The following is a 19242-nucleotide window of genomic DNA, read 5'->3' as shown; positions in this document are numbered from 1 at the left end:
AAACACTGACTTATAATTTGGACTTTTTCTTGTCACTGACCATGTCAGTGTTGTGTGTGACAATGCTTTTTGTGATCCTGCCCAAGTATAGTTATGCTCTGATCGTGTTGGCATGTACTTAACATTCATTACCGAGGCTCTTATTTCAGAGTTTATACCGTTTTTACAATTAAAAAAGAAAAAGAACAAAAAAACTGTTATAAAATGTAAATTCTCTTCACTAGAGTAAATGTGCCGTGTCTGAAGTGTGTCAAGGAGGAGGGTTTAACAGCGTGTGCTGTTCTTTCAACACCACAACGAGCTGCTTTCTGTCTCAGTGTGCCGATATGTTTTTTTAAAAGCGTGGAATTGATCAAATTCACAAAATGTACAAAGGACTGCCATTTTTGATTGGTATGTATTTATTTAAAGTGTTGATAATCAATGTTTACAATGAATTATTTAAAGTATTTATGTATGTTTGTTTTAAACACGTATTTATAAGTAGAAATTATTATAAAAAGGATTATTATAAAAACATGTGGTATTCTACAGACTGAATCATTTCAAGTTTTTCTCTTTATTTTGTATGTTACAGTCATATGCAGTGTGACCGGGTTCAACATTCAGATATCTCCAGTGAAGCATTTCACAAATGATGATCCACTCTTTGGGCAAACCGTTGTCCAATCGAAAGATGGGTTAGTAATTTATGACATTTTTTTATTTATTTAGATAATTCTTTCATTTTACTAAAGTAGATAAATAAATGTTCTTTACGATGACCTAATAAATGTTCTTTACGATGACCTTATCAATGTTCTTTATGACCTTATAGGTCATTGCAAAGAACATTATTTATCTATTTTAGTAAAATTTTACTAATTTGTCCTGTTCTAGAGTTTTTATTCCTTCCCCATCAAATGGAGAACTTTTCAGCTGCACTCTAAATGATGAATGCGTCAAAGTAAATTTGAATGGTAAGTTTGTCTTTATCTTTTCATAAAGAAGCTCATTTCAAAATGTAAACTTAACTTGGTTAATTTCACAATAATGTCCTCACTTTGCTTTCACTGTAAAAATCGTATTATATCAATATATCGTTTAAAGATGAAAAACCAACAGGCCTGAGACCAGTAGCATCCGTAGCTGCTAGCGTGATATCAGAAGAGGAACACTTTGTGGTATGTATGAAAACAGGGATGTTGGAATGGTCAAAAGTTGTTTTATTCACAACTAAATCTCACAAAAGGTTGAGCTATTGAAAACGAGAAGTAAACTGCTCATAATCAGATATCGTGTAGTTCGCTAAAGGTTTTGTGTCTGTCTCACAGCATTTTCACTGTAAAACCACAGAGTGTCTGGCTTCCCCTTCACATCCGTGACAGACATAAATGTGTCGGTTCTCCTTCAGAGTACAGGAAATAATCTTTTAGAGAGTAGGAAAATGGTAAATAGTTTAAGTTAAGTTAAATAGGACCAGAAATGTTGGGATACCACAGTTATTTCTTGGGAATTGTATTTGTTTGTATGTATTGGGACATTAGGGGAAATTGTTCAGGATCATGCTTGTGACTATCAGGAGGATGTCATAAAACATTGTGAGTCAAAACTGTGACTTCAGCCAAAACCATAGTGACGGCACTTCCCTAGTGAAAACATCTCTAAAATAAAACAATGTACTCTCAGTCAACTCTCAATCAGAGCGATTCTGTCATTGTGAGTTACAAATGTACCACAAATTAAAGGGATAGTTCAACCAAAAATGAAAATTAGCCCATGATTTAGTCACCCTCAAGTCATCCTAGGTGTGTATGACTGACATTCTTCTTTCAGACGAATAAAATCAGAGTTATATTAAAAATGTCCTGGCTCTTCCCAGCTTTATAATGGCAGTGAATGGTTGTTTCGTTTTTGAAGTCCATATAAGTGCATCCATCCATCATATAACTGCTCCACACGGCTCCGGGGGGTTAATAAAGGCCTTTTGAAGCAAATCGATGTGTTTGTCTAAGAAAAATATCCATGTTTAAAACTTTATAAAGTAAAATATCTAGCTTCCACCAGATCGCCTTCCGTATTCAACTTAGGGAAAAAGTGTAGTGCCTCTCGTCGTTGTCTGACGACATTGCACACCAGTTACGTTTTTTCCGATCTGGCGGGAGCTAGATATTTTACCTTATAAAGTTTTAAATATGGATATTTTTCTTACACAAACGCATCGCTTTGCTTCAGAAGGCCTTTATTAACCCCCCGGAGCCGTGTGGAGCAGTTATATGATGGATAGACGCACTTTTATGGACTTCAAAAACGAAACAACAATTCACTGCCATTATAAAGCTTGGACATTTTTAATATAACTCCGATTTTATTCGTCTGAAAGAAGAATGTCATATACACCTAGGATGGCTTGAGGGTCAGTAAATCATGGGCTAATTTTCATTTGATGGCCGAATACAAAGAGTAATGACTTTGGTGAAAGATACAATCGAGATATTTAGATTTGTGTGTTTTTTTTCCCTCCCAAGATGTGTAATCAAGTTCGCAAAAAGAAGTCAGCAACTGAGGATTTGAACGGAAATTGCCAACTGATGACTCCCATTGAGAAAGTCGAACTGAATCCTGTTGAATTAGGTATGTATGGATGATTTGATAATGGTATTTCAGATTCGTACAGATAAAATCCTACCCCTGATTTTCCTAAATCTCTTTTTTATCTCAGTCAACAGCAACAACAACAACAATCGAGGTAGAAGTATCGATCAAGGTGAGCCCAGCTGAGATAAAACGAAATAAGCTGTTGTGACTCATTTAAAGAATCTGATTGCTAATTTACATTTCTGTCAATGATCACAAGTTAAACAGAGGATGAGAAGAGATGCCCAGGCGGACAGTGACACAAAAACAGATGAAGATGAAGATGATGACGGTGCTGGTCTATGTTTAGCCTTTGATAAATCAGTACCATAACTACAGATAGAACAATGTTTTAAAAGAACCATTATTCTTGTACTGATACTTAAGAATGTATTTTTTAGATGCTGGGACAGAGATTGCTTTTGTGCTGGATGGCTCTGGTAGCATTGACGCTGTCGACTTCGAGAGAGCCAAAGACTTCATCTACAATGTCATTGTCAATGTTTGGAAAGCATGTTTCGATGCAAGTATAAACTAAAGGATTTTATAACAAATTTGTTGCTATTTTGTGCAATTTAACAGGTATGTTATCTAAAACTCTCTCCTCAGTGTGACTTTGCAGTAGTGCAATATGGCAACATAACCAGGACAGAGTTCTCACTTCTAGACAGTGGGGACGGTGCAAGAACATTGGAAAAGATCAAGGAAATAAAGCAAATTGGGCGTTTCACAAAGACTGCCTCGGCCATCCATCATGTCCTGTGAGTTTACCAATTAAGGAATTCTAGACATTTTATACCTTAAGTGTTTGATTAGCATGTAGCACTTATGTTGGTGATATGTTAATATCATGGTTTCATTGGTTGTTTACAGTACAAATATTTTCATCCCTGAGAATGGATCAAAAAATAACTCCAAAAAAATCATAATTGTTTTGTCTGACGGGAAAATTTTGGGAGACACAATGAATCTTACTGATGTTTTGAACATGCCACAAATGAAAGGTGTCAATCGCTATTCCATAGGAGTAAGTGTCCTGTTTACTACTTATTTCTCTAGCATTTTTTAAACGTTTTTGAATAGTACATCATCCATTCGAATTACAATTGCAGATTACTGTCAATTATTTTAATCTGTCCTTGTAGATACTTTTAGGTTCACTCAAAAACTCATATCAGCTATATTACTCAGAGTTTGTTATTGTATAGTTAATGATGTTTATGTTTTATTTAGGGCTGTCAAAAGATTAATCGTGATTAATCGCATCCAAAATAAAAGTTTGTGTTTACATAATATATGTTTGTGTACTCTGTTAATTATTATTTATATATAAATACACACACATTCATGTATATATTTAAGAAATATTTGCATGTATATACTGTATATACATTTATATAATCTATAATATATATAAATATAAATGTTTTATATATAAAAATAATATTTTTTTCTTAAATATATACATGCTTGTGTGTGTATTTATATATAAATAATAATTAACAGAGTACACAAACATATATTATGTAAACACAAACTTTTATTTTGGATGCGATTAATCGCGATTCATCTTTTGACAGCCCTAGTTTTATTTAATACATCCAGTTTTTGGAAACTTTCCAGGATTTTTTGGAAATCTTCAGCCCCTTTGCAACCCATACTTACGCTTAATAACATCATGCTATCTTTAGGTTGGTAACGAAGTTCTGTCTAACAAAGACGCAATTAATGAGATGATGGAAATAGCAGATCCTGGTCAGTTTTTCAACGTTTCCAATTATGCTGCATTAGATGACATTCTGTCCAAACTGGAGAAAAGTATAGTTGGGGTTGAAGGTAAGAAAGTTTTCATCAAACATTCTGCTATATAATAGAGAAAGCCAGTTTGGTGGATTGTTCCAATGCTAAAATCTGATTGGATGAGCTGCTGTAGCCTAAATAAAAAAATAAAAAATAAAAAGTGGTACTGCTTTTATATAAAATTTCAGTAAACAAGTAAATATTGAGTAAAACATTAAAAAAAAAAACATTTCCAGTTACGTTATCTATTTTTGCACTACCAATGAAAATTGTTCAAAGCTAAAGCAGAATCAAGCGCTGCGCCTCTAATCAGCACACGTAATATGATAGTGTTTTGTAAAACCATTGTGCTTGAAGGAATCGGTTGAGTGAATGATTCAATAACTTGTCCATAAAGACTTGTTACTGTATATGCAATATAATATTAATGTGAGTTTTACCAAATAAAATGAGTTTCATGCAATATATGACCACTTTGTGTCTCAGGCACTCAGCAAGGTGAAGGATTTAAATTCCAGCTCGCAGAAGCTGGATTCAGTTCCCATATTGTGCAGGACGTAAGTAGGATATTTTTTTTGTGTGTTTTTTGTTATCTAAGAACTTGTGTGGATGTTTGATATACAATTAACATGAATTTGTTTTGCTTTTTGCATAGAAATCGGTTCTTTTTGGAGCAGTTGGTGCCTATGACTGGAGTGGTGGGGTCATTTTGAAATCTGACAGCACTGTGAAATTTATGAATGACAGTAATAATGGACCCAAATTTTCTTATTTAGGTGAGTAAGTTAATTTTAAATATATATGTATATTATCACCCAGAAAAGCGCTATATAAATGTAACTAATTATTGAATATTTATATATATATATATATATATAATGAGTTTGGTTCCAAAAGGCAATAAAAGCCATTTAAAAAAAAAACATTAGTTCCCACCAAAATATGTATTGTATCTGGTTGGTATTGAACCACTGATATCCAGCTTGTTATTCTGTCATGTTTGTACCCCATCTCCACTCACTCTCTCTTTAACACATTTTTACTAAAATTAATCAAAATGGATTTGTTGCGTTTTGAAAAAAAAAACATATATATATATATATATATATATATAGTAAATAAATAAAGTAATAAAATAATAATATAATATAGGGTCCAATTACACTACATCCTGTCACATTATCTGCAGAATTCATACATCATACATTAGTATTTTGAGTGAAAAACTGGAGTTCAGCAGTCATTTTCTCAAAAAAAAATTATATATATATATATATATATATATATATATATATATATATATATATATATATATATATATATATATATATATATATATATATATATATATATATATATATAGGGAAAGCTGACTGTGTATCTCTCGTCCAAGAGGAAAAATGTGTTGCTGCTTCCAGATGTCGATAAACCAAATCACACTGTATTTGATACAGAATGAACTACTCGAAATCAAGTGAAAAACTATGAAACATTCATAACTGAAACTAATTTCATAGTATTTTATTTTCTCCATAGGGAAATGTATTGTTAACGAAAACGTATAATACTACTGTAATACTATTATTTCTATTATATTTACATTTATTCTAATAATATTTTATTTATAATTTATGTATAATACTTATTTTTAATTCATAATAAATAAATAAATAAACACATCTGGCAGAAATTTAGATTGACGCCTGCCATGGTGTTTCTTATTTGTTGTCTCTAATTTAGATTAGCGTGTCCTCAGCCGATGTGTCGTACCGTTTAAAGGTGTAGCATGTAGTTTCTGCGACACACAGCATATTTTGCAAATGCCCCTTTCGCGCGTCACGCCTGACTCAACTCAAACACAACTCAACAGCTTTTACGGGTGCTTGTGAAGACATCAACAGGTAAATGTAGACTACTTTCAATAAATGGTCAAATATATTAGGAAACTTTTAGCTGTGTTTCCATGTGTCATGAGAGTAAGGAACTGAGCAGCTAACACTCTGTGTAGAGCTAACGCGCTTATTATAAACCCATGCAGTTTGCACCAGGTGCATTTTTGACATAACATGTCGCCCAGCATATCCGGTTAAAAAAGTCACCGCTCGCCACTGATATATATATATATATATATATATATCTCTTGTTTCAGTCTGCGTGTCCATTCTGGTAAGTTAGGTTCATGCAGTGTCATCCAGTTCACAATAATCATCTTCCTAGCAGCCTTTAATAATATATTAGTATAATCATTAATTATTAGTAAAAAAAAAATGGCATTAAAAATGGTTCTTGGCTCGTAATCATAGGGGAACCTCTTTAAGTGCTGTATAGCACCAATCCTGGTGCTTCAGTGGTTCTTCAGAGGTTCTTCAGCGGTTCTTGGACTAAGGTGCTATATAGCACCACTACTATATACAGAACATGTTAAGATATGGCGCTATATAGCACCAAAAGTGGTTCCCCTATGATTACGACCAAGAAACACATTGGTGCCATATAGCACCATTTATTTTAGAGTGTATATCTCAGTTTTATGTTTGTTGAATCTCTTTCCTGATCACAGGTTATAGCGTCACTTCTGCTCATTTATCCGGTAAAACTCTCTTCATATCTGGTGCACCACGGTATAACCTGACTGGTGGAGTATTTATCTTTGACGATTCTGAAGAGTATGTGCTCCAGGGAGATCAGGTATTTGTAATCAATACTATTGATATTAACACTGACTGTTATAATTTTTTTAAGTTTAAAAGTCTAAAATAATTCTATGCTCTCAAATACATTGCATATTACTAATAATAAAGTTTTGATATCTTTACGGTATAGGAATTTTACAAAATATCTTCATGGAACATGATCTTTACTTAATATCCTAATAATTTTTGGCATATATGTATATGTGTGTGACCCTGGACCAGTCATAAGTCGCACGGGTATATTTGTGGCAGTAGCCAACAATACATTGTGTGTGTCAAAATTATCGATTTTTCTTTATGCCAAAAATTATTAGGATATTAAGTAAAGATTATGTTCCATGAAGATATTTTGTAAATGTCCTACCGTAAATATATCAAAACTTTATTATTAGTAGTAATATGCATTGCTAAGGACTTCATTTGGACAACTTAAAGGCGATTTTCTCAATGTTTAGATTTTTTGCACCCTCAGATTTCAGATTTTCAAATAGTATCTCGGCCAAATATTGTCATATCCTAACAAACCATAAATCAATGGAAAGCTTATTTATTCACCTTAATTTTCAGTTTCATAAATTACACCCTTATGACTGGTTTTGTGGTCCAGGTTCAAATGTATATATTTTGAATTGAGTAATCTTTAAATGGTGTACATATTATAAATTCATAATAAATGAAGTATTTAATATATATGTAATTTAAATATGTTACTATGAACTTTTAAAACCTTTTTTTTTAATTACTTTACTGAGTATTTTTCTTCTGATACACTAACAAGCCCAAATGTATGTATTTGCTAATATGATAATTATTAAGTGAAGTACAATTGTCATAGGTTGGATCTTACTTTGGATCAGTTCTTTGTGCCTTGGACATTGATAAGAACCAATACACAGATCATCTATTAGTTGGAGCACCACATTTCCATAAAAATGGGGAAGAAGGCAAAGTGCTTGTGTACAGATTGAATCAGGTAAGATCACACTCTCCTTTCAGCTCCTGGATACGTGTGGGAAATAGTATAACATAATTTGTATCTAATGAGGTTATTTTGAAATCATCCCAAAGCATGACAGGTTTGGGAGCGTGACCATGGAGCTGCAGGGTGATGCGGGACAGACGTTTGCAAGGTTTGGTGCAGCCATCGGCTCTATAGGAGATATTGATGGGAATGGGCACAATGATGTAGCAGTGGGCGCTCCTCTGGAAACGGATTCCTCGGGAAGCATTTACATTTACAGTGGATTCAAAGATGGCCTTAAGTTTTCACAAGTGAGTATCAGCATTCAGCACATTTTCTTTACACTTGAGATTTTTTATAAATCTTGGACAATATCTGGACAACCCCCCCCCCCCCCCCCCCCAAAGATCATGTAGACATGATGCAGATAATTATTAGAACAGTACATTATATTCATTATTTAAAGACATTTTACTCATGTCAAATTCATAAAATGAAATAATAAATAATACAAATAATAAAACGATTAATTTACCATGATAAAATGCAGAACTGAATCTCTTCATATAGACACTTGATGGTGAAAATCATGACCCTTACATAATAAGCCAGTCATTTTTTTGAATATGTAATACAACTGCATGATTTGGCATCTTTTGCTTCATTATCATTTACCCCAAATTATGAAATGTTATGAAAGATTAGGAGCCGGCTTCTTCTATAGACACAAAATATAGCCCCCTTTTATTTTTGCCCCCCTATTTTTGTCACAAACCCGGAGATGAAGGAGACAGACGAAAGTCGATTCCAAACTGTGTACAAGTTTTAATTCAACAAGCAGGTGCTCAGAACGTAACAGCGTGTAGACACAGGAACGAGTACACACGAACAATAACCGACTACGACAGAACTAAACAGGGAGAATACATACACAGGGTAAATGAGGGAACTAAACGGGAACAGCTGGCTGAGGAATTAAATAATTAGACACCATGGAAACTAATCAGCACATGACAGACGCAGAACTACACAGACAACACGTGACAAATGTATTCAAAAATTGCCATTCGCCACTTAAAGGGTTAGTTCACCCAAAAAGGAAAATTCTTTCATTAATTACTCACCCTTATGTCGTTCGACACCCGTAAGACCTCCGTTCATATTCGGAACACAAATGAAGATATTTTAGTGTAAAGCTGATGGCTGAGAAAGGCTTCAGATAGGCCTCCATTGGCATTCAGTACATTAATACTCCCAAGACCCAGAAAAGGCACTTAAAACGTCGTTACAAAGTCCATCTCACCACAGTGGCTCTACAATCATTTTACGATGCGACGACAATAGTTTTTGTGCGCAAAAAAAAATCAAAATAACACCTTTATCCAACTTGTTCTCGACTTCCGTGTATGCCTCCACGACGCATGCGCGAGAATATGACGCAGATCCGGCGTTCGGACACATGACCCAGAAGCGATTTGTTGACAAGCAGAGGAAGACGCGCGTGTCTAAGCTGTTGAATTCTACATTGATCGTGCTTTAGTTCTCGCCATAGTTCTCAAAATCGGGCTAAAGTGTGCATTTCATGGATTCCCGAACGCCGGCGCTACGTCATATTCTCGCGCATGCGTCGTGGAGGCATACACGGAAGGCAATAACAAGTTGGATAAAGGTGTTATTTTGATTTTTTTTTGCGCACAAAAACTATTGTCGTCGCATCGTAAAATGATTGTAGAGCCACTGTGGTGAGATGGACTTTGTAACTACGTTTTAAGTGCCTTTTCTGGGTCTTGGGAGTATTAATGTACTGAATGCCAATGGAGGCCTATCTGAAGCCTTTCTCAGCCATCAGCTTTACACTAAAATATCTTCATTTGTGTTCCGAATATGAACGGAGGACTTACGGGTGTCGAACGACATGAGGGTGAGTAATTAATGACAGAATTTTCATTTTTGGGTGAACTAACCCTTTAAGGCGGTTGCTTTAATGTTCCATCTCAGTGTTTTCAAATATATTTGGCTGTTTCCTCCCTAGAAAATTTCCCCCTCAGATTTTGGAATGAAACTTGTGCACTTTGGTCAGTCAGTAAGTGGCGCTCCTGCAACGGCAACAAATAACCCCTGCATCGCTGTTGGAAGTCAAAAGAGAGTGACTGTTTTTGAGTGAGTAAAAAACATTTTGTTTCAATTATATTTCAGTATACATTCTGTTTCATTGTAGGATAGGGAAACCTTCTCTTTGGATGTTGCTTCATGTTTATACTGTTTTTTTTGCAGGACTATCCCTGTTGTGATTGTCAAACCAGCTATAATGATTGAAATAAAAAACATTCCTCTGGCTCAACAGATGCATGAATTATCCAGCAAGTTTAGAATAGGGTTCGATGTATGTTTTACGGTGACAAAGGGAAGACAACAGTGTAAGTGTTTCATTTCAGTCAGTATTCTTGATCCAAAGCAATCCTCATGATTATTTTAACCACAATTCACTTTCTGTCATTTTAGCTGAAACACTCCGTATTCAGTACCAAATTGACTTGGATTCTGATGTAAAGAAAAAGCGCGTCACTGCTGACAACAGCGATCAATTAAAAAGCACTTTTACTTGGACACCAGAGGCAGAGTGCACACATATCAACCTACAATATTCGGTACGTTGCCTCTTTGTTTGCTTCTTTTTTTCCTACCCAACTTGTTTAAGAAAATAAAATGCTACAAGAGGAACAGACATCCAGCCTATTCCACTCCAAATTGAGTTAACAGTATTCATTGAACATATTATTTGTTGCAAAAATCATTTGAGAGCTATGATCCTTTCTTTGTGATATTGACTGATTGTCTTCCTTTCAGGGCTGTTTTGATTGTTTTTCACCTATTAAAATCAAGATGAATTTTTCTTTGGCCCCCAACCCAAATGGACCCCCTACCCGAATTCATGACATATTTAGTCAAACTGAGGTTGTCAAGGAGGTAAAAAAAATATTTCTCAGAATATTCATAAAAGTTTCAAAAGCTCTTGTGTACACTACTGTTCAAAAGTTCAGGGTTGGGAAGTTTTTTTGTGTTTTTGAAAGAAGTTTCTCACCAAGGCTGCATTTATTTAATTATCAATTTAGTAAAAAGTAATATAACTGTAATAAATATATTTGTAAAGATATTTTAAAATGTGATTTATTAAATAGATATATTAAAATGTGATTTCCTGTGATGGAAAAGCAGAAGCATCATAACTCCAGTCTTCAGAGTCACATGATCCTTCAGAAATCATTCTTGCTGCTCAAGAAATAATAATTATTAGAAATGTTGAAAATAGTTGTGCTGCTTAATTTTTTTCAGGATTCTTTGATAAATATAAAGTTCAAAGGAACAGCATTTATTTGAAATAGAAATCCTTTGTAACTATATACATGTTTTTACTGTAATTTTTTATGAATACCAAGTATTATTTGATTTTTAAAAAGGAATTTTTCATGAAATGTCATTACATTTCTGTAATAACATTTCAAATGATCATAGCAAGCTATGTATTTACATGTTTTGTTATTTTTAGATTCCCTTTGAAAATGATTGCACTGCTGATTGTAAACCAAATATTACAATATCTGATTCAAAAATTAGGTATGTACTGATGACATTAATTCAATTAATTCTATTTTGATTTTAAAAGGGGCCCCTGAGGACCCCAGACACATCTATCTACAAGAAATGTAAAATGATTGTTAGATTTTTTTTGTGTAGCCTAACTAAAATAATTTACATTGCAGTGAAACTATGATCATCATTGGAGAAACTCAAAGCTTGAATATCATCTTCAATCTCACGAATACTGAAGACCCTTCCTATATGACCACCCTGACTTTGACCTACCCCAGTATACTCAGTCAGAAGGTAAAAAACACAACCTCATCTTCATAAGACTTGCAATTACATCTGCTACTGATACATTTAGTATATACAGGATAACCTGGTTTGGTGTCTCGCTTACAGAAAATAGAAGGTGCCACCTGCCCCGTGAAGAATGACAATCAGATACAGTGTAATATTCAACACCCTGTTTTCAAAAGAGACGCACAGGTGTGACTTTATCTTTGAAACATAAGAATTCTGATATCATTTGCCCTGATTTTTCCACTAATGAAGGGTTGTTGTCGTTTTATTTTTCATTTCCCAGACCAACCTCTTCATCCTCTGGCAGCTCAATGACATCAAATCTGAGTTGAGGAATTCTGAGATTATCGCTACTCTAACCAGGTTGGAGAGCTATTTCTCTTGCTTTTTATATAAAAATCAGTTTCTAATTTTTTAAATGTGCATTAAAAAAAAAATTCTCTGGTTTTAGTCAGAATCAAGGCTCTCAGTTTCTGGACTCAAAAATATATGCATTTAATGTGATGTATTCTCTACCAATCCAGCTGACTGGGTAAGTGAACGAACAACCTGATAAGTATTTTGCGTTTAACCTCTTGATTTTGTAATATTAAAGCATATTTATTTATTGATTTATTTCGCAACATCAGCACAGCCTCCCCAAATAGACTCCGTATTGAAGAGGGGGCAAAAGGAGACACTCAAACGATGCAGTTTGTATTTCAGGTACAGTATATAAATCACATAAGAACTGGCTAATTGTTATGTTCATATACACTATATTGCCAAACGTATTGGGACACCCCAAATCATTGAATTCGGATGTTCCAATCACTTCCACGGCCACATGTGTATAAAATCAAGCACCTAGGCATGCAGATGCTTCTACAAACATTTGTGAAAGAAAGGGTCGTTCTCAGGAGCTCAGTGAATTCAAGCACGTCCATTAGTGAAATTTCCTCACGACTAAAATATTCCACAGGCAACTGTTAGTGGTATTATAACAAAGTGGAAGCAAATGCGAACAACAGCAACTCAGCCACGAAGAGTCTGCAGAGTCAATAGCTACAGACCTCCGACTTTTTGTGGCCTTCAGATTAGCTCAAGAGCAGTGCGTAGAGAGCTTCAAGGAATGGGTTTCTATGGTCGAGCAGCTGCATCCAAGCCTTACATCACCAAGTGCAATGCAAAGCGTGGGATGCAGTGGTGTAAAGCACGCCGCCACTGGACTCTAGAGGAATGGAGACGTGTTCTCTGGAGTGACGAGTCACGCTTCTCTGTCTGGCAATCCGATGGATGAGTCTGGGTTTGACGGTTGCCAGGAGAACGGTACTTGCCTGGCTGCATTTTGCCAAGTGTAAAGTTTGGTGGAGGGGGGGATTCTGGTGTGGGGTTGTTTTTCAGAGGTTGGGCTTGGCCCCTTAGTTCCAGTGAAAGGAACTCTTAATGCTTCAGCACACCAAGATATTTTGGACAATTTCATGCTCCCAACTTTGTGGGAACAGTTTGGGGATGGCCCCTTCCTGTTTCAACCGGCAACCTCCGACAATACAGAAGAGACTTAAACTGCAATTCCTCGACTGGCCGCTAGGGACAGGCTCCAGAAGGGAGCAGAATCTCATTGAGCCCCATGTTAAAATGCCCAACTTTACAGCAGAAAAACACATGTTTACAGCCTGGTACAAATTGTGGTTTTGGTCAATAAACCTAATTTTGTCCTTCATGACAACTGTGAGGGGGGTGATTTTTTTTTAGAACTCATTCGTTTACATTATATAAAGCTTTAAAGTCCTGCATAATTAAGGGCGTGGCCACTTTGAGTGACAGGAGGATAGCCATTCACCTGCTGTCTGTTAGTCATCGTGTCCCCTCAGCTCCACCCAAGTCCCGCCTCTTTGCCCATTTTCTATTATCCGGGAGTGATGTGCGATGACGCGCTGCCAAGATGGCAACAGCCAACTCGACCCTACTTTGCACTTCAAAACGGCTCTTCAGAATTCTATGAGAGACGTAACGGACATTACGTCCATATTTTTTTACAGTCTATGGTTTTAACCTGACTGCTCACCAGTGCACAAAGCAAGGTCCATAAAGACATGGATGAGCGAGTTTGGTGTGGAGGAACTTGACTGGACCGCACAGAGTCCTGACCTCAATCCGATAGAACACCTTTGGGATGAATCAGAGCAGAGACTGCGAGCCAGGCCTTCTCATCCAACATCAGTGCCTGACCTCACAAATGCGCTTCTAGAAGAATGGTCAAAAATTCCCATAAACACACTCCTAAAGCTTGTGGAAAGCCTTCCCAGAAGAGTTGAAGCTGTTATAGCTGCAAAAGCTGGGCCAACTCCATATTAAACCCTACGGATTAAGAATGGGATGTCATTAAAGTTCATGTACATGTAAAGGCAGTTATCCCAAAACTTTTGGCAATATAGTGTATTTATATTATACATTTAATATATTTTGTTGTATTTAGTTTGCAGGTGAAAATAAGTATGGCGCTACAATCGACGTAGTTGTAAACATAACAAAGGACACCTACAAAACCGATCTGCACATCACAAGTGTCAAACCGGAGGTACCACACATGAAATATTTAGTGCATAGAGTGAACATAAACATGAAAGCTTTCACATTAACAACTATTTCTCCTTTCGCATTAGGAATGTGTTTGGCAAAAAAATAAAGTGGAGGTAAGATATTACCCGGAAATAATGATCATGCTTTCAAAAAACTTTTTTACATTTAAAATACATTTATATTTTTGTGCCTGTAGGGACCCTATATCATCAGATGTACCATGAAAGAGCTGCAGCAAATCATCATTGATGCCAATGTTTTGATACATGATGTTCAGGTATAGTTGTATAGGTGCGTCCACGCATGTCATAATTACCGTGATTAGGCGATTTCAACTTGTAAAAATAGTCCTTGTAGAGCTTGTAATTAAAACTTGTAAGCTGGGAATTTTCTGAGAGCTCCTATACTTGTACCATGTGACCATTGTACCACCTGACCAATGCAGATTACTTTAGCTGTTGATAGTGTTGTCATAAAAACACAATTTCGAAACGCACAATACAGCTCTGAGTAGAATGTCACGTGTTTTCATCTCAAAATTACGGTAATTACGACATGAAAGCAGCAATTAGTCCAGGTATAGTGATAATCATGTGCATCAACATACTGTTTATATAATATAACTTTTCAAACCTATAGGAAAAATCTGACAAGATCACTGCCGTAGGAAAATACAGCTTTGATGAGACCGTCTATGCTGTGAAGGATAATTCAAGGACCGTTACGGTGAATGGCAGAACCTTTTCAAGCATGCAAACATGTTATCAAGCATTTAGTGGCTGAGAGATTTTTTTTAATGCAATGCAGGTGGAGGTGATGGTTACGAAGCTGATCGTGACGTCATCTAAAGGTGCCATCATTGGAGGATCCATAGGAGGATTTCTGCTCCTGATAATCATTATTATCATTCTCATAAAGGTAAAATTAACCCTTCCTTTCTGTCCCCACGATTGATAATGATATTACACGGTTCTTTCTTTAGGAAGATCGAGTCGAGCAAGTCAAGTCAAGTTTATTTATATAGCGCTTTTTACTGTTGCATTATTTTACAATAATGCAACAGAATTGTATTTTATAAAACGGTGATGTCATCTAGCTCATTTCAATTATCATACAGTGACAATGTGGGCATTAGATAAGTAATTAGATCAGTACTTTAGTTTATATTAGATTTATTTGGATATTTAGTTGAAAATTGAGTGTCCCCAACTGAGCAAGCCAAGTGAAAGGCAACAGTGGCAAGGAAACCAAAACCCCATCAGGTGGCCTAATGGAGAAAAATAAACCTTGGGAGAAACCAGGCTCAGTTGGGGTCCCAGTTCTCCTCTGGCCAATTAACAAACAGCGTACGATTGTTATTTTGACAACTTTACAGGTCAGGGATCATATTAGATCGGAATATTCGAAAGATCGGAGCCGTCAGGCCGGAGACGGGTTTATTGAGGATGACATATCGATTTAACAATTATTAAATAGGAATATTCGAACGATCGGAGGCATCACGCCGGAGACGGGTTTATTGAGGATGACATATCGATTTAACAATTATTAAATAGGAATATTCGAACGATCGGAGGCATCACGCCGGAGACGGGTTTATTGAGGATGCCGTGTCGATGAGGCACTTTCAGGGGGAGTCTAATTGGCACGGTCTCTGATGACACTTCAGGGTCATGCGTTGGTCATGTCTGGGCGCAGGTCCACCATCTGATCTGGATACGGCCCGGATCCGGCTGACTGCAGTAAACCTTGGGATAAAACAGAGAGACTATCAGTGTGGATGCCATCCTTTTTATGATGTAACGAGTACATCAGGTGTTATGGGAAGTGTTCCCTGTTCCGGCGGACCTAGTTAATGCAGTCTAACAATCATTGAATTGAAAAAGTGTTTTATGTGTATGCCATAGTAAAGAGATGTGTTTTTAGTCTAGATTTAAACTGACAGAGTGTGTTTGCCTCCTGAACAATGCTAGGAAGACTGTTCCAGAGTTTAGGTGCTAAATAGGAAAAGGATCGACCGCCTGCAGTTGAAAAAAATTTGGATATTCTCGGTATTATCAACTGGCCAGAATTTTGAGACCGCAGTAGACGTGATGGAGTACAATGTGTTAAGAGCTCGCTCAAGTACTGGGGAGCTAAACCATTTAGTGCTTTGCAAGTAATAAGCAAGATTTTAAAATGTATGCAATGTTTAATAGGGAGCCAGTGCAGTGTTGACAGAACCGGGCTAATATGGTCATACTTCCTGGTTCTAGTAAGAACTCGAACTGCTGCGTTTTGGACCAGCTGGAGTTTGTTTATTAAGCGAGCAGGGCAACCACCCAGTAGAGCATTACAATAGTCTAGCCTTGAGGTCATGAACGCATGAACTAACTGTTCAGCATGTTGCATTGAGAGCATGTGCCGTAATTTATATATATTTTTAAGATGGTAGAATGCAGTTTTACAGATGCTAGAAACGTGGCTTTCAAATTAGAGATTGGTATCAAAGAGCACACCCAGGTTCCTCATAGACGACGAGGACTTGAGAGAGCAGCCATCAAGTGTTAGACAGTATTCTAGGTTAGTACTTGTGGAGCTTTTTTGTCCAATAATTAAAAATGAATTTTTTTCTGAATTGAGTTGCAGGAAATTACTAGTCATCCAATTTTTTATATCAGCTATGCATTCCGTTAATCTTGTGAATTGGTAAGTTTCGTCTGGGCGTGAAGAAATATAGAGCTGAGTATTGTCAACATAACAATGAAAACTAACGCCATGCTTTCTAATGATATCTCCCAGTGGTAGCATGTACAGGGTGAAAAGCAACGGTCCTAGCACTGAGCCCTGCGGTACTCCATACTGAACTTGTGATCGGTGTGACATCTCTTTCAATGAATTGCAATTGTGAATGTAGTTGGTCATCTGTATTTTATGTGTCAAATTTGCATCCTGCGCACAGTCTGCATACAATTTACTGCAGAAATAGTAAGAGTTGTAAGCTGCTATTCCAAACAGAACCATTATCTCAACATGCACTGACTCTTTGTGATCTTATTTTTTTAGTGTGGCTTTTTCCGTCGCCGCCATAAAGTGGACCAAGCACAGAGTCCAAACTGAAGACAACCAATGCCCAGGAGGGAATATATATTCCCATATATCTTGCTTAAGTTTGTGTCAATGGTTGTTTTTTAGATAAAAGTTATAATCTTGTTTTATTTTATTATCAATGTAGTATTAAGGAATGTTTAATGACTGATTGTATTTAATTGTGTATGTACAGGAAGAATGTTAGACAAAATCTAAAATAAATGTAAATCCTAAATATCCCATAATGGTTTAAGATGATTTCCCATTACAGTCAAGGTGGTGGGCTGACAGTTCTGACGAGTTTAAAAGTGCAAACCTCTTCTAAAACCAGCCTAACCATTTTGACCAGCCTGGGAGACCAGCAGAGAGATCATACTCATTTGAAATGGGAAATAACTTGTGGTTAATCAGCTGGACATGGTTCACACACAAACAGCCACACATACACGTGGTCATGTGATACGCCCTTGTATGGAGCTCTCACATGTCTGGCTATGTTTAGGCTTACATCTGATTATTGAATGTCACCGCCTGTGCGGAAATATGGACAGCACACACAGATTTTACATGATGTTGAATACATAAACATAATGCTATGTGCGATTATGCCAATGTCAACAAATGCTATTCCACCATACGTTCTCAATCTGTGTAAGAATGTCCAATTGGTTGATGAATCGGTCTGAACAATTAGTTCACGAATAAGCCGAGCCGATGAGTGAGATGATATTTGGGGTATAATTTATGAGCTGAATAGATTAAATGCCACAAATACAGTGTCATGAAATATGTTTGTGCGTTTTTGACATACGAAAAAAAATTGGTTTTCACTTTTCAATAAAATGTATTAATACAAAATTGTTGAATATTGGATATATTCAGTTTTTAATATGTTAATTATATAGAGATGATATTTGGGTATAAGAGTAGAATAGATTAAATGCCACAAATACAATGTGTTGAAAATATGTTTGTGCATTTTTGACATATTTGAATCTAAATTGGTTTGACTAAAATGTTTTATTAAATAGCATTTATTAATGCAAAATTGTTGAATATTGAATGCATAATCTGTTTTTTATATTTTAATTATATAGAGATGATTTTGGGGTATAATTTAATTTAAGAGCAGAATAGATTAAATGCCACAAATACGTCATGAAAATATGTTTGTGCGTTTTTGACAAATACGAAACAACATGGTTTTAGTAAAAATGCTTTAATAAATAGCATTTATTAATGCAATTGCAAAATTGTTGAATGTTGGATATATTCAGTTTTTAATATGTTAATATAGAGATGATATTTGGGGTATAACTTAATAATAGATTAAATGCTATATTTTTTACAGTCTATGATTAAAAGCCACAAATACAATGTCTTGAAAAAATGTTTGTGCATTTTTGACATATGAAACTAAATTGGTTTGACTAAAATGTTTTATTAAATAGCATTTATTAATGCAAAATTGTTGAATGTTGGATACATAAAGTTTTTTATATGTTAATTATATAGAGATAGTTGGGTTATAACTTGCCGAATAGATTAAATGCAATTCAGTTTTTAATATGTTCATTATATACCGGTCATAGTTTTTTTTCCGTTTTTTTTTCTAAAAAAAAAAAATATATATGTCATTATAAGCTATTGTGGGAT

At 35.6% G+C, this 19242-nt stretch overlaps 1 protein-coding gene across 1 annotated transcript; it reads left to right on the top strand.

Annotated features, from left to right (window-relative positions):
* Window positions 1–272: 272 nt before the first annotated feature.
* On the top strand, window positions 273–19226 carry LOC307130436 (integrin alpha-E-like). The gene is made up of 32 exons (XM_079823401.1): window positions 273–393; window positions 578–680; window positions 880–959; window positions 1090–1163; window positions 2508–2613; window positions 2702–2746; window positions 2837–2908; window positions 3018–3139; window positions 3226–3377; window positions 3490–3643; window positions 4308–4452; window positions 4903–4973; window positions 5072–5192; window positions 6977–7104; window positions 7945–8082; window positions 8178–8381; window positions 10103–10230; window positions 10345–10487; window positions 10573–10718; window positions 10918–11037; window positions 11618–11685; window positions 11832–11955; window positions 12055–12141; window positions 12239–12318; window positions 12407–12487; window positions 12585–12660; window positions 14414–14515; window positions 14601–14630; window positions 14714–14794; window positions 15157–15243; window positions 15325–15435; window positions 17563–19226. The coding sequence occupies exons 1-32, from the start codon at window positions 366–368 to the stop codon at window positions 17614–17616; spliced, it is 3261 nt and encodes a 1086-aa protein (XP_079679527.1). The 5' UTR covers window positions 273–365; the 3' UTR covers window positions 17617–19226.
* Window positions 19227–19242: the final 16 nt, after the last annotated feature.

The sequence above is a fragment of the Gobio gobio genome (genome assembly GCF_949357685.1).
Source record: "Gobio gobio genome assembly, chromosome: 8".
In the NCBI taxonomy this organism is placed as follows: domain Eukaryota; kingdom Metazoa; phylum Chordata; class Actinopteri; order Cypriniformes; family Gobionidae; genus Gobio; species Gobio gobio.
This window is presented reverse-complemented; position numbering and strand designations above follow the sequence as displayed.